At 42.4% G+C, this 26,406-nt stretch overlaps 1 protein-coding gene across 2 annotated transcripts in view; it reads left to right on the top strand.

Annotated features, from left to right (window-relative positions):
* sns (sticks and stones) overlaps nucleotides 1-26,406 on the top strand; it is a 408,043-nt gene that overhangs the window by 303,882 nt on the left and 77,755 nt on the right. For both annotated transcript variants that reach the window (XM_031994144.2, XM_076366567.1), the window contains exons 2-3: nucleotides 22,457-22,600; nucleotides 26,157-26,330. In XM_031994144.2, coding sequence (XP_031850004.2) covers nucleotides 22,457-22,600; nucleotides 26,157-26,330 — 318 coding nt within the window. The remainder of the gene's footprint in view (nucleotides 1-22,456; nucleotides 22,601-26,156; nucleotides 26,331-26,406) is intronic.

The following is a 26,406-nucleotide window of genomic DNA, read 5'->3' as shown; positions in this document are numbered from 1 at the left end:
AAAATTAACCCGCGAAAATGATGGAACTTCGTTGGCGAGACTATGCTCAAGGGCCGGAATATCGATCGGAAAGGCGGCGCGGCAGGGAGGAAGGTGGGGCCGAATTCTTGAAAACCCTGACGACCAAACTTTTCATTTGCCACGAGTTGGCTGGCTCGTTTAAAGAACGAACTTTCCTGGAATTAAAAAGGGAAAAATATGCATTAAACGGGAGCACGGGGCTGGAAATATTTCTTGTTCTGGTGCAATCGGTTACTGCTTTCCCTGATGTTTGACATTGATACATGTAAGGATACGAATTGAACGACCACTCGGTTTCACTTTGCGGAATGGCGAAGCGTGACATAAAATATGCAGAAGTTGAACTTCTGCATCTTCAAGGGCACTGGACGAATTGGAATACGCATGTTGATCATGCAAATACACATGAAAAAGGTTTCCTGCTATCTTGCAAGTTTAGGCAACTTGGCACTGATGATACTTCTAGGTCGAGGTCCATTCCAGCTAAAGCTTCCATCTGACCAACCAGGTAGTGATTCGGGCAATTTTTGATCAAGTTCAGGTCCAGATTATGAGATCCAGGTGTCATGGTCGAAAAAGTTGGGATCCTTTCACTTGGAGGGTTGCCAGAGCTTGGAGAACCTAGCACTAATGAGAGCGCTGGATTGAGGTCTCCTAGAGTTAAATTCTTTATCTGGTCAACCTGATTCCTAAACTTTCTTAATTTTATAAATCCTCTTTAAGGTTTAGGTTTTAGAATCCCAATTTTTGTCTGAAGTAGCTAAGAACATTGGCTTCCTTACAAAAATGGCGGTCAGAATTTAGAGGCAGTAAGTAATGTAAATAAATTCATATTTGTTTCCGACAGAGAGTATACAGCAATGAAACGTCGCAGATGCGGGTCAACACATCCTAGTACACATTCGTGACGTTATGTCTCAATAATAACTTTTATATAGCAATCAGATGATAATGTTGTTATCGAGTGCTCCAGGTATGAGCAAGGGCGAGCGTATGCGTGCATAGCGCAGGGAATATTGCGATTGGTATCGTAACATATGTAAGCGGATGAAAGGGAGCAAAGATCAACGAGCGGTTGCTCTTTGTGCGGTGCAAATAAAATATAACGAACTTCATATTTTTGCGGAGAATATGCGGCGCAGCCAGTAAATTATATCAGGCAATTCGTTCCAGTCTTTTTAACGAAAGATTTATATCCCTCCCACTATTTTCAATTCGACTGCCTCGTTACGATTTTCAATAGCCGGTTGATATAGGGCTCAAAATACTCCTACTTCGCAACTGAAATTCGACAAAACCATTATTCCCTCCCGCATTTCGAACGACTATCATTAATATTTCCATAAATTAATTCAATATTCCCCATAAACAACGATGAATTATTCATCGACATTCCATCAACAATTTCACATAATGAATACCTCCTTCACCCACCGCCACGAATCTGTATTTCGCTCAAAAATCCTCGACTCTCGAAACCCTGACGCAGCTAATACAACTTTCCTCCGGAAGGGGTCAAGGGTTAATCATCGTTACGTTCCCGATAAAACTCGCCACGGAGCGGACGCTCGATTCTCATCCTCTGCGCCGGACGTCGCAGCGGCAACTCGGCGAAATTCGACGTTCGTCCCGGAAAGACACCGAAAATCGCGTGTCTGGCTGATGAAAGCGGCGGGTCGCCGCGCGTCTCGGACTCGCCGGGCATAGTTTCCGGCCCTCCGCCCCTCCGCTGGACCCGCAAAGAATCCCCACCCGCGGCATCAGCGTTTAATTTAAATAATAAACGCCGGGCCAGGCCTTGATGGCGTCTCCCTGTGCATCCGACGCGGCGGTGTTCGGTGCCAAAAGCTGTCCTACGGACAGATAGTTAACCGAGCAGTAAAGCTCCGGGCCGTGGTCCGCCAGACGACCGTAACGGCAAACGTAACTCCAACATCGAACCCCCGGCGCGCCGCTCGCTCGCTCGTTCGCTCAGTCGCCTAACTCTCTCTCCGCCGAACACACGAGCGTGCGCTGCACACACGTACGGGACACATCAACCCTCCTGTCCTCCCTCTTTCGCTGTTCCACCACCTTCTGACCGGGCGAACTTGGCTAGCCAACAAGATACGCCTCAGACGATCGCCCGCCGCGAAAGTTTTCCCATTTTCGGGTGAATCGATGCACATAATTCGACGCATACGCTCCGCCGTTCCAGTTTCCCCTCTGCCGCTGTTCCGTCGGCCCCGAACCCGTCCCCCGGCTTGTCCTTTGTCTTCGCGACGCATAACCGCGTATTTAAAGCGCGACGTGATGGCGAAAGTTTTCCGTGGCGAGCCGAGAATGTGCCACGCGCGCGCGCGCCTCGGACTGGGGGATGGGGTTGTTTCGTATCACAGGCACACGGCTACCGCCTCGATGAAGGGGTGGCACGATTCTTCTCGAGAACAACGGCTGACGGAGACGTTTCGGCTGTTCGTTCTCGGCGGTTGGCACGCGATTCCGCGGCGGCAACGTTTCGGCTACTGTTCGCGTAGCCTCGCGCGCGTTTTATAACGCAGTAAAGCGCGGTAATCGGGAAACCCGTTCGCGTTCTATAGTGCAGTAAAGCGGTAACGCGAGCATCGCCTCCTACGGGCGAGCGTGTTCCCAAGGTATATCGTTCAGAAAGCGACGATAGACGACTCGCGATGAATGAAATTTCGGTTTACTGTTCCGGTGACTTTGTAATCGAATAACGCGTTTCATTCTTCCCGCGGCGAGGCGCACGCGTCGAAACTGGAACTGAACTTATTGAAGGGATGTCGGTAAAGGAAGTATTTTTTAATTTGAGCAGTTAAAGTGGAGGACGGAGGGTATTGTGTTCGGCGTTTTAACGCGTTCGCGGTCCCGTATTTAGGTCGTGATGACGTTAAATAAAACGTTAGTCGCGCGGGTTTGTAGATAAGTACCACGAGGACGCTTTAAGTGGAGGCTGATTTAAATGTAGTCGAGTGGAGTTGGTTTTAAAACAGGAATGTTTCGATTTTTCGCGATGTTTCTGATGAAATAAACTCGCCATCCGACTGTAAGTGTAAGCTTCCTGCGAATTCCTGTTACCGAGGAACCGACCTAGTAATTCCGAATGCAGCGGTAATGGGCATTTGTTAGTATATAGAAACTTCTGAACGAGATTCTCCATTTATATTTGAATCGTATGTATAATGAAGCTGCGATTTTTCCAAATGTTCCCATCGCGTTTGAATCGAGAGCCAATTGTTTGCGTAAACGATCGAACAGTCTTCACGGTTGACATCGAAACGGCCGTTGCTCGTATCATTTATCCAATTTCTGGGACAGTTCAAATATTCTGCCTGCTTTGGGTACATTACGCAAGCTTGCACAGTAACTCACCGAGCGCCGAGCGTTCGACATTTGAAATATCGGACCCCGGCGGGAACCCGTGGAGCACCTTTCTGATAAACGGGGCTCGCGTATTTCTCTTTTCAATTCGCAGCCGTTGAAGCCCCGGACTCCTAAAGAACTCGTGATTATTGCCGTCGTATTTTATTTTAATGCATACACCGAGCCTCGGACTGGGTTAGGCGAGCTACCCGAAATCGATTCGAACTTCACCGGGTATTTCCAGACCGTCAACTTATTTGTCTCCCGCGAGAATAAATGTGACACCCCGTAAAAATGAACGATTGTTAAATTTAGAATATATTTGCTTAACGCGGGCCATCGCGTTCGAATAAATTGAGTGTACGCGTCTACCGGATATAAGTGAGCATTCGATAGGAATTTCTCATTGGGATCGTTAAATTCGATAAATGCAGCTGACGAGTTAATGATTCGCAGAAATCCATTGTTTCTAAATTCTGATGGTTTACTGATTTCATAATAATTAGGTGTCAGTTTCTAGGCTTCTCAAGTAAGTTCTTCAGTAATAAATTCTTACATTTTTTTCATTTAACTGTTCCATATTAATGGAGTAATTGACAGACATTAAGCTCGGTATCGACTAAAATTCGCGTCGAAGGTTTTCAATATTTCACACATGAAAACTTGAGTAGAATCTGGAGCAAAACGGTGAGCTGCCCGTTCGAACTTGAAAAATACAATAGTCGGCGAAGTTTGAATGGCGCGGAAATGAACACAACACAGGAAAAATAGCGGAAGTGCAGGACAAAAGTTCGTTTAAATCACTCTAAACTTTCTTTGTGGATATATTCGACGGAGCGCAAGAAGGGCAAACGAAATACAAGAAGGAAGCAGAAATTTTTTAGTACACTTTCAACCGTGGTAGATTTCTTTGGAGAGAGTAGTTAGAAAGAACCCATTGTAGCAAACGGAAGCGTTTCATAAATGTTTAAAGCATTCTTGTAGTTTCAGAGAACTGGAACATTTGAAGAGTAAAATGTGATGAGGAATTGTATGTAGAAACTGAACGTAAAACTCTCCCCTCATTTTTGCGTGTTGTCTTGATTGAAGCTTTTAAAGAAGCAATGAAGAAGAACTACGGATTATTTCAATTAAACGTTTAACTACTGTACAGATACGAGTGTTAACGCTAGAACTACCAAACTGATCAAAATGACCCATTCTAGATTTCTTCCCTTCTCAATTATTAAAAAGATAACACGATTCTCTGAAAAATTACCAAAGAAATTGGTTCAGTAGTACGCAAATATAATTGTTAATTAATAGAAATCTCAATGGGCACACTCTTAAAATTTCTATAGGAACATTTCAAAAAGTCAATTTGACTGCTCGGTAGTTCTACTGTTAAACAGAAACGTATTCCTTCCTTGACAAGGATTCTAGGCAGTTGAAAACCATAGTTACTTAATTTTAACGGTGTAACACGGAAATGAGTGATTCATTGAACCTTTTGCTAAAAACATTTGATCAAGTTCAACTAGTTACACGCGTAAGAAACGCGCGGAAACCCGAGAACCGAGAAACGCTGGTTCACTGAATTATATTACGCGTAATCGTCGCCATTCTGTTTTTTTCTTATTTAAGAGACGACTAAATTGCCACTTTCGCCGCACTTCTATTCGGCATCGACGTCTTAATGATGCCACTGACAGATGTTTCATTTTCCGCGGTTCTTTAGAAAAGATACGCGCCTTTTTACCCGGCAAGAGTTGCGGTCCGTTGAAAGGTTTCGAGCTGTGCCCGCCTCTTTTGACGTGTTTCCGCTCATTCTGAATTGCCCGGCCACTGTCGCCAACTTCAGGATGATATTCCATGAAAATTTAGTGGATACATTTAAATGGTTTCGCCCAATTCTTCGCGACAAATTTCCGCCGTCGCACGCGGAACCCGCGATACTCGGCCGGCATTTAAATTAAAAAGGACTTGAATAGAGAGATTCAAAAGACCCGAATAATTTAATGAAAAGCTCCTCGAAATGAAAATCTTGCCGCGTATTATACAACGTTTTGTAGCGGGCAGTCGCCGCGGAATATTACCTACGAGGAAGATATCGATTGACATTTAAATTATTCGAAACATTCGTGTAGAATCAAGATGAATTTTATGCATAACAATAATCATATTAATCATTCCATTATACGATGCATTTTCATCCATGAAATTTCATTCCAAGACTGATTCCTTTTAACTCAAATCAATACAATACATTATCAAACAAAAAACACAATCCACAATATTCTCCGAAATCCCTTCCATTCCCTAAATCTCCAAAAATCAAGTCAACACAAAAAAAAACACCGTTACAATAGTTAAACTAATAAAACTCGTCCCTCTGCAATATTTTTGTTCGCCAACAATTTCCCAGAGAAACGTCGCTCGCAAACGCTTTCCGTAGATCAGTGGATCTTTCCGCAGCCCTCGCAAAGTATGCAGCGAAACGAGCGCGCTTCCTGTGGCGAGAGACAATGGCGACGACGTGTGTTCGACGAATTAGCGATAACGACAACGGTGCCAGTCCACGCGAGCCCTTGCGTTCACGCCCAATTACAGCGAACTATGCAAATAAATTGAACCTGTCGACGTCGTCTAGCCCTGCACGCCGTCAAACGGCGTTACGAGCGTTGACGAGCGACCGGATGCGAGGTTACCCGTCTCGCCGTGGCTCGTTTCCTTTCTCGCCGTCGCGGTTTCAAGATTTCAGCCGCGCCGGCTAACCGCGTTTCAGCGCCTTTAATTGCGATTCTTCTCACACGCGTCCCCGTGCGTCGGCCGCGGCTCGTGTGAACCGTTCGATTGTTCCAGGGCCAACGGGGAGAGAAAATAGCTGGAATCTACATATTCACCCTCCTCCTTTTTTCTCTCCTCGCCACGGTCTTCCTCGGTCCGTGGTTTCGTGCGATCGACCGTCGAGATACAACCGTCGCGATGTCTCGCTAGTGGCTTTGCTTGTCACGACAGCGTTACCAACACCTATGCGCGAATTCAGTTAACCCATTCGTTTGCAATTTGATTAGCAGGCCTTTTTATGAATTTCCGTTATTTCGTTTCGCTTGATATTTTGTGTGCGGAGGCACGAAAATTATTTTGGATTGATGGGAGTGGGGAAAGAGGGTTCGCTTGATTGCAATCGATTTGTTACACGTTGTAGCAAATTATTAGATCGAATTGTTGTGTTGCAGAGCAATTCTTCCGTGTTCCAGTTATTTCATTATACAGATGAGCTCGGAATACTGTGTTATTACAATAGATTGGTACGAATTATTATTATGATCGTGACCTGGATAGCGTTCGTAGCCATTAGCCATTATTCTTTGACCAGTTTTATCGGACACTAAATTCTCTTTATCCTGAGGAACTAGTTTTACTCGTTCCCTGCGCAGGCCCCGACTAACGGTCGCAATTAATGTACCGTTTATTGGTCGGCCACATTTGTCGAAACGTAACGACACGTTTCGTCCGCTCTCTTGCGTAATTAATTGCGGGAAATTGGATCACCTTGAAAATTGTCAATAATCGGGTTCCGACCAGAATTTCGCCGTCGAAATTTTCGTTTCGGTAAACCACTCAATGGTGAGACATTAGCCTGACAAAGTATCTTTGGCCAAGTACTATTTATTCCAGTCAATCTTCGCTTTTCAATATATTTACCAAATGACAACAATGAAAAGATGTTGCTCTTCAAAAATTCATTATCTTCTAAAAACAGACTGCATCCTTCTCCAACGTTCGTTTCGAAAAATGGTTTCCTTTCCAAACAACCGTAACATGATTCTAACCTACGAACAAATCTTAAATTACCACAATTATCGTAACGACGCCCCGAAAAACGACGAGAAAGAGACGAGATACACTTAGCGAAGAACAACAATGAAAAGAGATTGCTCTTCAAAAATTCATTATCTTCTAAAAACAGACTGCATCCTTCTCCAACGTTCGATTCGAAAAACGGTTTCCTTTCCAAACAACCGTAACATGATTCTAACCTACGAACAAATCTCGAATTACCGCAATTATCGTAACGATGCCCCGAAAAACGACGAGAAAGAAACGAGGTGGAAAGTTTACGCCGCTGAACGGCGAGCTTACGCATTAACGGGGTTAAGAAAAATGGACCGGTATCCGTTTTCAAGGCTTCATTCGTTACCGACAATAATATCGCGATATCGGGCCGCGCGATTCGATGCGCTCCTCGGTTCCGCGGGAGCCACGAAATGCATGAACAGGCACGTTCGCCGGTTTCATTGCTACTCGTATTGCCGAGGAATAATTAAATCCTTCGCCGGGCTTTTATTAAATGCCCGGGCAACGTTTCATTTTTCTTTTTTACGCCGAACATATGGCGTTTGCACGTGCGTGCTCCCGGCAATTCCGAAAGGGAACGCGTTCCGTGTAACCTCCGCTGTTACCTATGCAAATGAATTAACCGTTTCGTACACATAAACATACGGGGTGGGCTCGTTTTTGCGAGGCATGCCGGGACAAACACCAGATGAAGGGCAGGGACGGATCCCGCGCGATTTCAGGTGTACAGGTGCTGATTCGAATTTCAAATTAAAACTGGCCCTTAATCGGCGGAGCCCGTGGTTTAAACGGATTTCTGTCGCGCCACCGCGCGCGGGTCGCGCGTCAAAGCTGCTTTGTATTATTTCGCGGTGGTCTCGGTGAAACCCATAGCGAACGGATTAATTCTTCCTATGATCCCCGTTAAATATACCTGGATTTTATGCTGCTCGAAATTTGTCGGTCGATTTAATTATGTAACTGACACGTGATCCGCTGATGCGCGTTAGGGACGCTCGACTAATTAGGTCGATCGTTTTCCGTGTTAACGTTAGTGCGTTGAGGTAATCGGATTTCTTTTGTAACTCTCGCGAAAATGGAGTTGTCCATGTGTACTGATATTTTGGTTTCTTTTTCTGTTGCAGGTGAGTCTGGGTCTTGCGATGTTCAGTTACTGGGACAGAGGTTGAGTGATTAGACTAGGATGAAATCTTTTATATTTGTCTCCCCTTTGAAACAGGAACATCATTAGATTTGGAGAAAATGTCATTAACACTAAAACTACCGAGTAATTAAATGGACTTGGAAATTTCTCTATAGAAACTCTAAGTGTGCATCTATCGAGACTTGAGATTGATTCACAATTCAGAATGCGTGTTGCTAAATCAATTTCTTTAGTACTTTCTCAAAGAAACATCTGTTATCTTTTCAATAATTGCAAAAACAAGACATCAGGAATGAGTCATTTCGACTGGTCTGGTAGCTTTAGTGTTAATTTCATCAGTTTCAAAACACTGACACTCCAAGTCACCAGAATCAATATATAAATTTGTCAGCTCTATGAACAATCGAATTTTAACGCACATTTTAATCCCCCTATCGAAGGAAAATCTTTATTTCCTTCTCTCCCGCGAGAATTAATTCCGCCTTAACTTCTTGAGTGGAAATGACGCGTCCCAATCGCACGTGCTCTCCGCGCGGAAATTGATTTTGTACATTACTTCACAAATCCGCCATATCGTAAGTAAAATAATTTTCTTATTTTCATAAGTAAGTTTCAATGAACTCGTAATACCACAGTTTCCTTTGCAATAACTGTATCTATAAAACTGCAACAGAATTAAGTATCGTAAGCAGGAACATCTAAGTCGAAACGAATCGTAAGACAAAGAGATAATTGAAAACGTATCCGATAAATCAAGCTCGATTCCGCCTTTTTCACACGCGGAATGTAAATTTCAGATTTATTGCGCAACATTTTCGCTGCGTTTCCCCGGGTGTCGCGAATTGATTCGTCGATTAATATGTATGCTGCGACGCCGCGGAATTTTTTCCGCGTTTATCCCCGGCGAGGGATGAAACTGGAAGAACATCTCGAGGAAGTATAACGTTACGTGTCCCCCGCCGATGGATAATTATTGTCCCCGCCGCCGACAACAATCGAAAAATAAGTACGCCCGGGAAATGGGAAACGTCCGACGGGCAACGGGAAAAATTGCCGTAACCGCACGTGCGCAATGTAACATCTGCATACTATTCATTTATGCGTCCCAGTCGTATTAACGGATTTGCGAGCGTTCCGCGCGTCGATTATGGAAGTTGTTTCGAATTCTTTTCAGTTCCCCGGTTCCACGCGTCTTGTCGAATGCAAATTCGCTCCCGCGGTAGCTGGAGGCGAGCTGCTGCAATCTTCTGGGTGGGTCGGCCAGAGTATCAGCCCGCGGGACCGTAACATGAACTTCAATTTTCGATCGAACGAACAAGACAGTTAATTATACAACAAATACTTCCTACAAGGACTGATCAATTTGCCTTCCATTACATACCTCCCACCGAACTTTATAAAACTTTCAACAACATTCGAACAACATCGTTCCGCTCTATATAAACCAATTCTTCGATCGTAGTATCGCGAACATTACTCGAAACGCGGAACAAATCATTCTGCAATTCAATATTACCAACATCCCCCTCACTGAATTCATGATCGAAAAATCCTCCGTCCGAACATGACACTCCGCGATCGACGTACCGTAAATCTAAAGTAAAAAAACAAAGGAAAACCTACGGTAGCGAGAGAAGGAGGTTCGTTGCGTATCGAAAACGCAGGTGAAATGGCCGAATGAAAAGAAGGAAAATATGGACGAAGTGATCGAAGTTTAATGTAAATGAATATGGAAAAACGGCGACGGGAGAGGAAGGGGCGGGAGACTCGTCCAACGCAAATAAGCGGGCTCGGAGGGGGTGGTCGGAGGTGCGCGCATGCTAATGGGGGATGCGTTCGTCCCTTTGTACGTCGTATAAACGAGCGTTCTCACTCGGCGGGGCGCTATCTGCGAGCAGACCGAACTGAATGGGATCGCCGACGAGGGAGGTATTGATGCGAAATGAGAGGACGGGGCGGAGGGGGCGAGAGACTTGTTCTCCTTTTCCCGGGGATGGTCTTCTTCGTTCCCTCTCCGTGGCCGTAGCGCCGCGGCGACCGTCTTCTCGGTCCTACAAAAGGAGCAATATAAATGCGGGCACAAAAGCCGGCCGAGAAACGGCGTGGATTGTATTAGATGCCGCCGTAATGCTCGAAATTGCACGTTCGACGCGGGCAAAGGGTTGCCCGGGGGTCGGGGCGTGAAATGAGGGGCGCTGGAAAAACGGCCGGGCCAATTTTGACCGGAGTCGGGCGAAATGTAATCCGGTTACTTATTGACGCTGGTGATTAACCTATTTTTATTCGTTAAACGTGCACGCATATGCTACGGCGGATTGACGATGAATAATCGATCAATATTACCATGTTATTATTATATAGTTACCGTTGTCGTGATTATTGTTCGCTGTGTTATTGTGACTTTATGGTTTGAGATGTGCGAGCTTATTTTTATCGGATAACCGTTTGTACGTAATTATCGAGGAGGCTTGGCGATAATGGAATATTATTTGTGTTAATTTCTTGAGCAAAATGATAAAGGTAGTTTGTTGTTGGGAGATTTATCGGAGAGTGGATGGAATTCGATGATTATTCTGTACGTTTACTGCAATGGTTACTAATTGATAATAGGAAGGGAATGCGTAATTTGGATTCAGAAACATTTAGAGACATTTAGGGTTGTCAGAGATGAAATTTCAATTTGAAATGTAGATCAATGACAATTGAGGATTGCGAAGGATGATTTGTTATCGAATCAACAGTTACAGTTGAATCATCGTCAGTTATATGTAGCCAAATGACATTTCACTGAACTCCACGGTGCACGTTTTACGTCGGGATCTGTGTAATCTCGGATTTTATCGTGCTACTATTTATTATGTTTCGAAACCGGACGCCGGATGGGTAAATAATGCGTTGCTCCATCACCTGGACACTATCGACATCCGGCAATACAATTGATAATCGAAAAAATTGAAACCGAGCTGGAAACTTGTTTATTTGTTTCGATTCTGAAGAGATTCTTCTGTATTTGTTTATTTGTTTATTCTGAATATGATCGGTCGAAATGTTTGCTTGAAATCTTTGCTGCTTTGTTAGCGAGAAGTATCGAATTCGAATTTTTTATTGCAAGAACACGTAAGGATGATAGAAATGTGAAAATATTTGGAACTCGAAATGGTATCAAGCGATATATTTTGCCAATGTTTCATTCGTGTAAATCTGTTTGATAGATAATCGTTGTAAATTACAAATTGCACAGCTTTATTTATGTTTTGCATTCTGTTTATATCACGCGTATAAATAAATATTGTGTTTGGAATTCGATATCCGTTCGACCTGTGTCAAACGTTAATTAATATTGTTGTTTCAACGGATAAAAGTATTGAAAAATAAAATATACTCTGTCGAACAAACAATTTTGAAACACCAGTGCATGGCAAGTGAAATGAATTCCTGATCCATAGCTGGCAGTAACATTAATACTGTCCTTACTGCGGACCGCATTACAGAAATATTGGTAACATAAACCAGGGAAAGATACGAACAACTCCGGAGAAATAAAATATAAATACCTTAGTAGGAGCAGTGAAGTTCAAATAGCTCCAATATCACCTAGGCACAATTTAATTCTTTACGATTCGCACGTACACTGGTAGCATCGAAAGGTACAGTCCATTCCATGCGTATAGCTCAGAACATTTTCAATATTTAATCTTCGAGTTAAACATTTCATTTCTTATTTAAAACGAGATACCTTTTGAAATTCAAAGTCAATAACAATTCGATCCAGTCAATTTCAGTTCTCCATTTAAGGATTCTGCAGCCAGGAAGAAATTTAATTTTCATTCAAACAACATCGTTTCCGTGGAAAGGGCATATAATATTTACGAAGGAAATTTCTGAAGAAACGCGGAGTCTGAGAGATCTTCCATGAATTCCCTGAAAAAGATGGAATCCATTGACTTCTGTATGTGCAACGCGAAAGTACCGTTCCACGATGAAAATTGAATTATCGTTCGTTTCTTCGTCCTTTCTCGAACGAAACAAGATAATGTAAGGATTATAATTAATACTGATCCTTCGAAGCTGCAACAGTGTTGTCGGAGCTTAACAACGACCGCAACGCCGGCGGGCAATAATCCTGTTCGACCTGGCAAAAAACGAATTATCATCATGGCAGGCGCTCAATAATAATTGCGTCGCCCGTACCTTATGGAGCTTCGATTGAACCATCGAAACCCAATGCTGTAATCGCGCTCGATCATGCCCCTAACAATGTCTGCCCCATCCACCCACGATAACAGATTATATCATCAGAGTCGAACGATAATTACACTCTGAAAACTTACAAATAGTTACGCCGTAGCACCTGCTGATAATCGCCAATACATCACCGACCGCGTGACGGAAGCTTTAGAAACTTCCTTCCCGTTTATCTCTTTAAGAGACATTCTAATTACAGATCTTCGTACATTCAAATTTGCTAAAAACTTCCTAAATTTATAGTAAAATTTCTTGTGGTTATTAACACTAAACGTACCGCCATTTACCATACACATACAGCTAAAGTAACCAGTCGAATAACTGGTTATAAAATAAAAGTGAACAAGTTAGATGATAAAATTCTCTTAGAGGAAAGAGAAACAGAAGAAGCGACAAGAATTGAAGAACTAATTGATCGAACAATACAGGAATCGATACAAAGTTAAATGAAAGAAAGGGAACGTAGAATTTTCAATTAAATTTTAAAATTCGACCGGTCACGGTACGTTTAGTGTCAACGATAATTTGGATATTCTGAATTTTGTTTAATGGGCTTTGTTGAAAATATTTTTTTAATCGATATTCTTGAACTATCGAAATCATTAACATTAAAACTAGCAGACGGCTCAAAATGACACATTTCTGATTTCTTCTTTTTAAAATTATTAAAAAGATAACAGACGTTTCTCTGAGGTATTATTAAATAAACTGATTTAGCAATACGCAAACTGAATTGTGAATCAATTAAAGTCTCAATAGATGAACCGCAGGAGTCTCTATAGGGGTATTACGAAAAAACAATTTAACTGCTCGGCAGTTTCAGTGTTAATCGAGGTAATGGAGCGGCATATTAATTCCACTTTGTCAAAATCTGTTTGCGAAGAATGCGAGAAATCTGCGGCGTAATTACAGAATATTCCTTCAATACGGGCTGCCTCTATAGTCGCATAAAATAAGGATGGCCAACGGAATAAACGATACGCGTCGCATGAAATATGCAATTCTATGCATCCATAGAAAAGATGCACTAACATCTGCAGAAGAAATACCGTTACGCGTTTCTCGCGGAACTTTATGGCTGTTTCAGTTTCCCTTTCATGTATTTTCTGCTTGACTTCGTGCATTTTTATGAGCGCGGCGTTATCGCCGATGGAGCAAAACAACATTGTCAAGTTAACATAATAGCAGGCGGAGTGAGGCTGCGAAGTGCCACTCGAGGAAATAAAAATGGCAAAGTGATAGTCCGTAAAACGTGTGCGCGCTCAACAGACGCGGACTGCGAAATTTGAATTGCATAAACCGTCATTAACGCGTTGCCCGCCACGGTCACCTATACGCCGGCTGTTTAAAAACGATTACAATGACATAAATGGCGTCCAATGAAAGCCGTATACTCGGAAACATTCCGCATTAACATACCAAAAGTTTCAATCACTTATAACCGTGGCCCATTACCATTACAAACAGCAAACAGACAACAGATGCATCGAAATCATTTTAATATTCCTTCCGCAGTTATTGAACACGCGCGGATAGTCCCCCAAGAAATCACTAAATAAAACACATCGACTAATCCTCACTCTAAACTATAATCCAATCAAAGTTTCATAATTCACAGAATAAAACTTACATCGCGAACATCATCTATTTCACCGTAGTTCCACGTAGCGTCGCGAAAAACTTCGTTGCGGGAACGAGGACGTGCATTAATTATTCACCTTCGGCGACGAGTAAAATCGAATAAAGGCACAGCTGAAAAATGTATCGCGAGCAGGCGGGCGTGGGTAGAAGAAAAAAAAATTAGGAAACCCGGTAACGTCGGTGGGACACGCGAGCCGGCAAACGAATTTTTCATAACGAAACAAGCGTCGGTTTACGAGTAGCGCAGCCGCTCCAGCACGCGCGTTTACCAGCTCCAGACACGACGTCTGCGTGTCACGGAATAACAATAAAATATAAAGTCCCGTCGATTCCGAATTTATGGTATTCGCATGTAGACGGGCTTTTTCGAATGTACAGGCCATAACACCGGCTGCCGGGCTCTGCCCCTTCCCCGTCGACGTCGGTACACCCCATGTCGCATGTATTACCGTCAAAGGAGAAATAAGCCTTCGTTCGTTCGGTCGCGCAAATAAAATTTCCCCGCGCAACGCACATGCCGATACGCGCGTGCACGTGCACTCGCACACACGTACTGTTTACAAGGCGGAGTAACGTGTGCAAGACCACCGCCGCCGCGGCGTTCCTCCAGGAATAATCGACAAAGCCATAACAGGGTTATTCGCCAGCTGACACAAAATTGAGGGGAGGCACTTTGCCGAAGCACCGCGTAAAACGGACCGCTCCGTTTTACGATATTTATTGGCCACTCGTCGGAGATTTTGGTTTAAAAGTCGACAATTCGGCCGTAGGTAATCCCCGTAATTCGGGAATCAACGATTCCTTTCCTGTTTCCCGTCGCTGCGCGCGCCGTGGGAGCTACGGCTCGTTTTAATCGTCGATCATGCACGGTCGAGAGTGATGTACGACGGAAGAGCGGTGCGTTGATCAGATTTTTTCCACACTTTGTCGAGTTCGAAGGGAGTCGCGTTCGCGCGGTGATTACTACAAAAGCGATAACGGGGAAGATGGAATAAAGTGGTTTCCGAATTACATTTCGCCGTCGTCGCAATATCGCGTTGTATTAGTATTTATCATCGTATCGCTTCGCTGATTAAATCAAATCGGTTTGATTGATATCGAAGAGGGACGTGATTCGAGATTATTATGTAACGCGATTGTTATTCGCCGTCCCAATTACAGCATTAATGTAATTGGATCTCGCTGGCAGTTGAAACGCGGGAATCCTTTCAGGAATGACTGTTCTTAGCGTTGCAGTTCGAAATTCCATTGATTCGCGTAATGTGTCGTTATTATATCATTAGAGTCTCGCGATCAATTGGTTCGCCGATGTTGCGGCGCGCTCGCGAAAGGCAAATAATTCACGCGCACGTTTTGCATTTGACGTCAGTGGTCGATCCGCTCTGTCGCAAACTAGCGTCCAATTAACACAGCTTACTTTGCCTCTTTTTTAACCACCCCCCCTCGTGTCTCCGTTCCCTTCGCGCCCTCCAGCGACGAAAAAAAAGCGAGCGAGAGAGGAGGAAACGCAACTTGTCCCAATTTTCAAACTCCTTGAACACGTCGCGCGTGTAATTAAAAAGAGAATGCAAAAGAGCGACTCGAGCGTTTCAGTTTCTTCTTTTTCCCCTCGTCCCCCACTTCCTCTTCCGCCTTGTTCGCCGTCGAAATTTCACCGTCGAAATTGATCTTCGCCGCGGTGTATCTTTCCAATGCATTTTCAAGGACCTTCCAATCCCTTATGCATTCGTGCCATTCGGAGATATCGAGGACAAGCAGGTGGATACCATTTCGCGCAGTCTAAGGAGAGAAGCTTTTCCACTATTATAGGTTTTCTTTTAGCGATCCTACGATTTCGAAAAAATTCACTTGACAGGATCAAAGGAAATTGCTAATGAATTTAATTCGAGTCGCAATTCTCGTCGAACTCGATCGCCAGTATCCGGACAAAATAAATGGAAGAAACAATTGAATAAAAACATCGATCGTCGGTGATACGACAAATCGAACATTTGCAATCGATACATTGTATTCTAAATAACATTTATTTCAAAATTACAATCGTATTATTAACAAAAGGAAGCTTCTTTTGCGGTATACGATAATTATCGAAAACTGCGGCAAAAGGTACTCGCATTCAGTGAAACGAGATTCACCTGCAAAACCGCTATTCTTCTTTATAAATCCCAGCGTGCACAGTCGGAAGAACAATTTCGAGCTCAAACGAACGGGTCGCGTAACGACTGAATTCCCGCGTTCTCTTTTCGAAACGGCCGAACACCGGGACACGCCGGACGTTTAAACCGGTGTCTACAATACAAATATTTCGCTGGGAAGTTGGCCGGTCGCGTAGCAGTGCCCCGTCCCGGCGACGAGCATCTGCGAAAGAGCGTTTCGTAAATCGTTTCATTTTTCATGTGGAGCTTCGAACAGTCAATTTGCATACCGAGCGGGGGTAAACGCGCACTTTATGCCAGTGTTTGTCGGCCTTTTTCCCCCCGTTAAGCGGAGCCTGAAACGAGCACCGATGCGGGAGAACCGATTGTCCTTTTCCGGGGCATCGGGGGAGAGAGAAAAATTCCACGATGTCGGGAGAAAATTTGCGTTCACGGCTCCTCCCTCCCCCGCCGCCGTCCCTTTCCCTCCTGCGGGAAGAGCCTCTACTGGATCCCGTTGATTTTGTATTCGGGGAACGTGCAGGCAAAGTTTCACGGGCGATCGAGACGTCGCAAAAGGAAATCGGTAGTTGAGAAAATATTTCAATATATCGGGTAGACGCGCGACACCTTATGGAGATTCTACTGTTCCAAATATTTTTCACATACAATCGAGTATCGAATATCCAGAGAATTTGTGTATCGTTTGCCGTTGCCCTCTCATCGTGTTTTGCTATCTGATTTGCGCGTTCGAGATGTTTAGAGACGCGATTTCTTGCGTACTGATTTCTTCTGTTTGCAATTATTATACAGGTAACAGACGCTTCTCCGAGGAATTGTTAAATCGATTGATTCAGCAATACGCAATCTTAATTGTGAATCAATTAAAGTCTCGATAGATGAACTGTAGGAGTTTCTATAGAGGAATTTCGAGAAGTCAATTTATCTGTTCGGTAGTTTTAGCGTGAATGAAATCGGTAGATACATAGCATGATGAAGATACACGTTCTGTTAGAATTTGTTCCTTACAGTTGTTCGTACAGTTAATTATGTCGTTTATAAATAATTCGTATATAATAGATTCATTGCACTTCCACGTTCTTCTGTTCAGTAGTATCGAACATTGAAGAACAAAAACGAGCTTAAGTATATAATTCCATTGATGCAAAAGGACTGATGTAATTCGATGAGAAAAGAAACCGTAGGCTCGTATAAGCAGCGAAATCGCAAAGAACGTGCAAAAACGACGCGTTCGTGGAATAATCAAGTCCAGCGGCTCGTATAGAGAAGTGTGTCGGTCGGGACAGTGTCCGGCGCAGCGAGCGCAGTCAATATCGAATTAAACTGCGAAAGGATTAATCCTGAAGCGAGGTCGTCTACGCGGGAAGATAGGGTGTCGCGCGAAACGGCGTGCAATTATTAAAACGGCCGGGGTCATTCGCGAAAGCTTCGACCCGTCAGCGCGTCGAGGAGAGAGTTGACTAATAAAAAGTCGCAAAGCCGATAATCGTATAATTCATTCGACGGATTTGCGCACCGACGCTGGGATCGGTCGTCGACGCCGATATTTATTCCTTTCGAGCCGCGCCGAGCCTTCCGATCCTGCATGGCGTTGTCGTCGATTAACCCTTGGCTATAGACGTTCTAGCTTGCCGAACAAAAAACTAGCAAAAAGCTCACGAACCCCCGGTATTTATTGCGGTTGTATATTTATTCGAGTAATTCAACATTGGATTGTAATCGAGGAAATTTGTGTAGTTTTTATGGAAGACCTTGCAGAAATTTCACGACATAATGTTGTTTGCAGTCGTTCACTTATTTTAGTAATTGAACATGTGCAACCAGTATAAACAATTTCACGGTAATATTAATTGCACTCGTTTATTTATTTTAGTAATTGAACGTTATACTCTAATTGAAAGATTAACGATATACGAAGATCAGAAACCATGCAATGAAGGGGATAGTGATGAGTGAAAATTTGGAACGGTCTCACAGACGTTCTACAGATGTAAAGGGTTCAACCCCTGACAGATCTATTCGCGCGTATCGCGTAATTTTCCTCTGCATCGTTAACCTTTGCCCTTTATCTTCCACCGACGCGAAAGAGGAACGAAGAAACCGAAACTGTGGTCCTTGTTTTTTCTCCCTCGGGGTGAAAATAAACCGCGGCCGGACACCGATCCGCTTCTCACCCCCACCGGTCACCGTTGTAATTAACTCGAAATCACACCGGTTCTTTGTAAACCGAAATGGTCACTGATCACACACGTTCGAATGTTATTGAGCGAGAATTTTGCTCATCCATGTTATGTACCGTTTGGGGGATGGTTAATTTAGAGACTGTATTATTTCTTTGTTGATTTCATTTTGAATTTGTTCAGATTCGATGAAACGAGTGATAATCATATTTGTTCGAGTAGAGTCGGATTTTTCTATGTTTCACTCTGTCAAGTCTAAAAAGTTGATTTTTTTTTTCTTAATGCTTGTGTTTTACACACTTCAAGAATGCACAGTAGGAAACTGGTAAAGTTTAATTAAAAAACTATCCTGTTGCTTTCTGAACGGTAATAATTGCGCGCGTAAAAATTGATACCATTTACTGTTCTCGTTCCCATGAAAAAAAGTTTGCGAAGAAAGTGCCACTTTCCAGCCCGTTTGTGGCAATCGTTTAATTCTAATTATGTGAACATGAAGTTCTCTCATCCAATTTCTGTTACCTTGTTTTCAGACTGATTTTTTTTTCCATTTGCACCGCTCACGGAAACTTTCCGCAACCACTTCTGCCCCTTTTCTCCCATATGGTGCAACATTTTGTAAAGGCAACTCATTTATCGTTCGTTCTCTTTTTGCGATACTCCCGTCTGCTTTAGAAACCGTTTATATTATTTGGAATTTGACGCAGTTGCTTTGGGCACAGCTGAACAGGGAAATTAAAGAATTCTGCTGGAATACTAAAGTTGACTTCCGCGGAACGTTTCAAAGGATAATTTTTCACGCAACAACGAACAGAGTGAATGGCGAAATGCTTGAAGCAATGAAAAAAAGTATAATATAAGACGTGGCAAATGACGAGAAATGCAACACCTAAATGTCTTTTGAAATTAAAGGTAGAAGAAGATTGTGAAAACCAGAATTTTCTTCGTCAAACGAGCGAATATTGTGAAACAAACGAATCTTTTGTTTCGTGTCATTTTTGTGGCTGTCGATATGCATTTTTAACAACACCGTTACACATTTATACCTTCAGTTGCTGCACAAGAAATTATTAACTATTCGAACACTAGATTACCATTCGTATAGACTGACTTTAATCTCCACATGCATTAGTGATTTCGCTGGCAACACGTGTTACCTGTAAAACTAAATATCACCATATTTCTTTAATTAATTCACGCTGCGCGAATAATTTGTTTTGAGCAGTTCGTCCAGAGTATTATCGAACCGTGGCGCAGATTATCGTGCGGATACTCGAACGTTACGAGAGTCGTGCTCAGTTGCATCCTCCAGAACTTGAATGGTTGAAATCCATCGCGCGGCCTTTCTCGTGCAGAGAACCGTTGATCACGTAACCTATGATGAAATGGGTTATGAAATGAGTTAGATACGACTGCTTGGGGCATAAACGTTCCCATTAAATGTTGATACTCTCGTTTTAATGCTTTGTCCGGCGTACCCGCCGCGAGTTACCGTCCTCCTCTCTTTTTATTTCAACCAAATATCAATTTTCTCTAGTTTATGCAGCACGTCTGAATGCATCCATATTTTGTGAATACTTGAATCGTCACTTTTTACGCCCCATAAGACCTAATTTAACATTTGTACGTGTTACATTCGAGTTTTTTTGCTACGCACAGCTAAAGATGGCCTTTTCGACGATTTCCCTCGATAGTGATAAATATTTATTGGATCCATTGATAAAGTTTTACGAATGCAACGCGCGAAGAACGTGACATCTACGAGATTATGAATGCGCGCCGCGGTTTTTCTTTCGAACCCTTCAACTTTAAAGTTATCCTTTTGAAATAATTTCAATATACACCACGCTGAAAGCTTTTGAATGAGCGCGGCGCGTTCGTCGGTGGGTTTCAACACACGCAGAGAATTTCTGTTTTAAAGTCCTTAGAGTGTTTTAAGTTTCCACTTTGACGTGCTTCAAATCCGTAAAATACGTTTTTGAAAGTGTTTTCCTTTACGCGCTAAAATTACTCTTTGAGCTGTCGCACGTTCGTGCAAAAAAAAAACTGGAACTCTTTAATAAATATTTCACTGGATTTTCCGTGTGCTCCTCTTAAAAATCGTTTCGGTAATTAGAATTAATTTAAACTCTCAATTTAGGAACGCTTAAAAAATGAAACGCCTATTTTGAGTGGCCGCTTTCAACTAACTACGGATCTCTTTACAATCACTTTTGTCATATTTACTTTAACAATGAATACGGAAATTAAGCACATCACTTATGTAACAGTATAGCGCAGCGCTCGAGTCTCTATTGAAAACATTTATTCAGATTATACTTAATGTAAACCTTCATCACAAATTTCCTTGGATTAACTACTTGTTAATCCCAAAAATAGATTTACTGAAATAATAAGCTGAAAGATTATACCGAATATAAATCACTATCAACTTTTCTTGAATCGGCTACTTGTTAATCCCAAAAAGAGATTTACCGAAACAATAATCCGAAAGAAATTTATAAATGATCATTATTAACCTCCTGATTCTTCCCAAATCCGCAATTCTCTACAAACACGTAAATCGAACGGGCAAAATACTACTGTACCGTTCGAATTTCACAAATTTTCCCTCGGACTCCTCATTCTTCTCAATCGCGCGATTCCACGCAACCGCCGGTATCCAATAAAACACCGCGAAATGCTGCCGCATTAGTGAAATCGGTGAAATTCCCTCTGAAGAGTTGCTCAGTCCTCTCGACTGCGCAGTTCTAAACAAACGCCTAAATCCAATACGATAACACAAAAGAGGAGATAGGGAACATCGGGCTGGAAGAAACGACCGTAATCAATTCTTCGCGTCTGGTCCCGTGACTGCCACGCCTTCGCGTTCACGGACGCGTTAAATTTATCTGGTTAAAGGGCCGGCGCAGCGGCGGTACGCAGCCGAATGCGAGAGGGTCGGAGCAACGGTGGTTGTTTGCCGGCTGGCATGAAACGCGAGGCAGACGCGCGCCTGTATATTTCATCGATGCTGTATTTAGGCTGTGGATTGTGCAAATTCGTGCAGCAAGTGACCACGAACGCGTACGGCTGTACAAAGGCAAACGTGTAACCCCCGCCGCAGGTACACAGTACAGAGTTTAGCGGGGTTGGACGGAGAGGCTTGTGACGGACGAGGAGAGCGGGCCAAGCAGAGCGGAGAGCATCGGTTCCATCGCCGGCAGACAAGCAGATTACGCTGATCTTCCGTCGAGATTTTGTCTTTCATCTTGTCGCCGTTGTGCCTGTCAATTCGAGCGAACTCGAGGGGAACCGGGTTCAGTTGGCAGCGAGGGTGGCCTGCCAATGCTGAAGGGTTGACGCTGTTCGAGCGAATCGTGAAGCGCTCGCGCAACTACGGGATAAATCGCTCGAATTTTTCCTTTATACGAGTGTCGATGATTATGTAGTTAACCTGTTGACACGATTTCGGTTGATCTTACTCGAGCGGATCGTAGAGAGCGCAACTAGAGACTGAACCGCTAGGATTTTTCTTTTAAGCGCTGATGATTTTCTGATTAACCTGTCGACACATTTTTCGTTGATCTTCCCGCGGAGAGGGTGTACGGCTCGAATTCTTTTTTTATGCGAGTGTCGATGGCTCGGTGATTAACCTGTTGACACATTATCGTGCTGGTGTCGGGGTGTAATAATTTGTTTCGAGCATTCTTGTATTGGAACGAACTGTCTTCGCATCTTGCGCTTATGTGAATGCTCGTGTGATTAGTTCTTTGAAAAAGTCATTGGAATATTGAGACATTCAGTACACTGTTGTCGAGTACAAAATATTGTTCATCGTTGCTCGTTAAGAGAATTAGATTTAATACTCTTTTCCCAATGTGTTCCAGGTGAAGGGAGCCAGTATTTCCGAGTCAGACCGCAGAACAGTTCTGTCCTCGAAGGTGGAGAGGTTACGATATCTTGCGAGGTCGAGAACAGATACGGCATTGTGCAGTGGGTCAAAGATGGCTTTGCATACGTCATACAACAGAGTAAGTACATCAGAGTTTCGTATTATTTGTTTTATAATAACAGTGTACTAAGTTCTTAACACGTTGAGTACCGGCTAATTTTCAGAAAACTGAATTGTGCCGGTGGCAATTTTCACCAAGGTCAACTTATATCACTATACATAGAAAAACTCAGATATCGTATTGTTACGTAATATATTTTAAATAGATAATCAATTCGAATTAAATTTTATATTTTTTTCAATACTGTGGCAATTAGCGAAGTTGCATAGCTAAATGTCTTTATATAAAAACGAGATTTCTCGTTACCAGTACGCCATGTGTTAAGTAAAATCTCTTCTAAAGTATCCTTTCCTTTAGAAAGTAGAATATTAGGTTATCGTGGAAACAATGAACAGACCGTCAATTACGATACAGGAAAAATATAATACTTAACTGAAACAAGTAATAAATATTGATCGTTTCTAAATAATCTCTTGATTTCAAATGATTGAATATATGTATGACAATTCCGAACAATGGGTCATTCGACTTGCACAATTTTGTGACTTACGTCGGACGCGAAGTTCGAAACAGTTCGTATAAATTTAGCATAGATCATAAGTAATTATCAACTTTCCTCGGTCTCGCGGAAATACCTCCAGGCGGAATGAATGCAAGATGTAACGAAACTACGAAGAATACCCGCCGGATTTCCCGCCTCTTATTACAGATTCTTCGGAACTTCGTTAAATAAGTTCATTTCCCGGGGTTCAAAGGGGACGCTGTTAGTACTCGCGATATAAATGAAGCGGCCGAACCTCCTTATAATCCCTTCGACGATCGATAAGAATTTTTTTTTTCGCTGGAACGGTGCTATCTCTTTCGCCGGGTCCCGCGTATCATCATTTTTCAACAAAAGCGCCGCGATCCACAAAAGCTACAACCCTCGTCAGTGTCACGGTTTTCACGTTCGTCGTGTTTGATTCGCATTCGGTCGCTCCGGCAATCTCATAGGGCCTGACAGCCGCACAAAAGAAGGATAATTAGACCCTCGACTATCGAAGCCTTTATTAGGCGTATCTTTTTTTTTGGCTCCCAGTAACCCAAATTTTCGGATATCACGCCGGGATCCCGCGTAATTAGAAACACTAAAGCTCGAAATTACAGTTGAGAAGGTCAGTTTACGAAAAGTTTGACACCGTTACAGTAACCTGCGAATAAAGACGACGTAGAAAGCTACTAGATCATTTATTTAATGAATAATGAATCTTACTTTACTAGAAATAGTATTAGTAATTGTCGCAAATGATTCAATATTTCTGACACGTATTTATATTTAAAATTTCTTTGAAAATGTTCCATTCTATCTCCTCCTTCTATTCAAATCTGTCTATTGCTTAATCTATATATTTTTATATCTGTGAAGAGCGAGAGAAAATTAATTTCACGATACATTTCGGAACATTGTACATAATACTACCGAGCAGTTAAATTGATTTTTCGAAATTCCTCTGTAGAAACTCGAAGGGTGCACCTATCGAGACTTTAATTGATTCACAAATCAGTTCGCGTATTGCTAACTCAATTTCATTATTAATTTCTCAGAGAAACATCTGTTACCTTTTTAATGCGTTGAATGCCATGTGTGTCACCGACGACCTCCAACCGAATCGAATTACTAGTATTCACTCAATTAAACGATGATTATTTGCAAACATTTCTAGATTATAAATAATGCTACCTAATACGGTGACATTCAGCTAGATTATCGCACAATAACAATAATGCGATTCAATCAAACGATTTAATATTATATTTCCTTCCATTTTCTGTACTTCGATCTATGCAATCGCGTGGCATTCATCGTGTTAATAATTGCAAAAATGAGAAATCAGGAATGGATCATTTTCACTGGTCTGGTAGTTTTAGTGTTAAGCGATGTCTATCGTTGAACGAAATAATCTAGTCGTTGCAATATCGATTGCTCTACTCCTTTTATTTGCGATAATTTGTTGATCGATAGCCGGGCGTAGCAGGTCATTAGCGGTTCGATTAGCAAATGTTTGTCGCGTCTGGGTAAATTTTTAGTTGGGGGGCCAAGGTTGACACTGGGTACCGTCTGCCATGAAACGAGCCGTCCCTATCGATGCTGCACGCATCACTGGTTTTATCAAAAAGCAAGTGGTGTTAGGTAGGGCGGTACATTACGGCGAACATGTGTCCCCACCCTTTATAGAAACTATACACGTTCGTTTAGTTTACGGTCTGTCTTTGAGTTATGATACGGCCTTAATACATCCCGGTTGTAATGTTTTTTTTCTGCGCGCGCCTCGACCTTTTATCGCGAGCATTTGCTCTCATCTGTATCGAAAAATCATAATGTTCCGCGGTGGCTGTTAGAAAGGATGTTTTAGCGTCGCTGCTTTCGACGCTGCTCGAAACGTGCGGAAAACGTGTTATAAAAATAATCGAATTTATTAACGAATATTCGTATGCAATTTTCAAATTGATTCTCTGAAAATTTCTTGATCCTCCAATAGAGAATTAATGTGAAATGTGATGCGATCGAAGAATGTTACCAATAAATTTGAAAAAGTAGAAGTTGGAGAGAGGAATTGTACAGAAGATAATACAACGATCAGGAAACATTTATATACATTCTAAGGTCAAGTATAAATAAAGACTTCTTCAATAAATATTCTCTAGGAAGCGGAAGGTAAATGGAGTTAAGATTCGAATTGAACAAGATGAAGATGTAAAAGATTATTTATGTTGGAATCTCTTTTTAAATGTTCTGTTCTATGTACTAATGTTTCATTGGCGTCAGGAAAACTCGCATACATTAATCGTCATTTGTCTTCCCGTCAATGATGCTTGAATAGAATCGCTTTACCTGAAAGGGAGTTATCTTTAATGCAAATAAACCAACCCAACCTACGCGGGAGTATTAATATAATACCTTACAAAAGCGTTTAAGCCGGAATAATACCCTTTTTCAATTTTCCTCGTTATGAATGTAACAACTTCCATGTCCGCCATAAAGGGAACAGACCTGAATCCCAGTCAGCGATTGTTCTTCCCTGCTATTTTCCCATTGATCGGAACCACCTCTTTTTCCATCCTCATTAAATAAAGAGATCGTGCTTCTGAGAAAATAAAGGGACAAAATGGATAATATAAAAATGCTGAATTTCAGAACGCTCCCGTTTCGTTTATCGAATTACTCTTAATGGTAACTATAATCAAGTAATAGATAATATTCTTGGAAAGAGGGTGCCCTATTTACAGCATTTCCCGGGCAAATCATATTATCTCGATCACATGAATTTTTACTAGAAGTCAACTCTCGAAGCTTGTCATTCAGAAACTAGAATATTCAAATGAAAATTCGTAATTTTTACAAGTTGTTAAAGAGATAACAGATGTTTCTCTGAGAAATTGTTAAAGAAATTAATGTAGCAATACGCAAACTGAAATTTAAATCAATTAGAGTCCTAATAGATGCGCTCTTAAAGTTTCTATAGAGGAATTTCCATAAGTCTGTTTAACTGCTCGATAGGCTTAGTGTTAATCAACATTGTTTTTTTTGTACCAGGTGGAGAAATCATCGGTCACCCTAGACTGAGATTAATAGGCGATCAAAACGCTGGTATCTACAATCTGAAGATCGCAGACGCTTCTTTGACCGATGACGGCGAATACCAGTGCCAAGTTGGCCCGTATTCGCGCATTAAAGCGATCCGTGCCAATGCCCATCTCAGCGTCATATGTGAGTATTCGATCATCTTTTTTCTATATCTCCCGGTAATTCTCAATCAATCGAACTCAGATTATCCACGGATAAC

Source organism: Nomia melanderi, chromosome 4 (assembly GCF_051020985.1).
Source record: "Nomia melanderi isolate GNS246 chromosome 4, iyNomMela1, whole genome shotgun sequence".
Classification (NCBI taxonomy): domain Eukaryota; kingdom Metazoa; phylum Arthropoda; class Insecta; order Hymenoptera; family Halictidae; genus Nomia; species Nomia melanderi.
The sequence above is the reverse complement of the archived record's forward strand: the minus strand, read 5'-3'. Positions and strand labels throughout refer to the sequence as shown.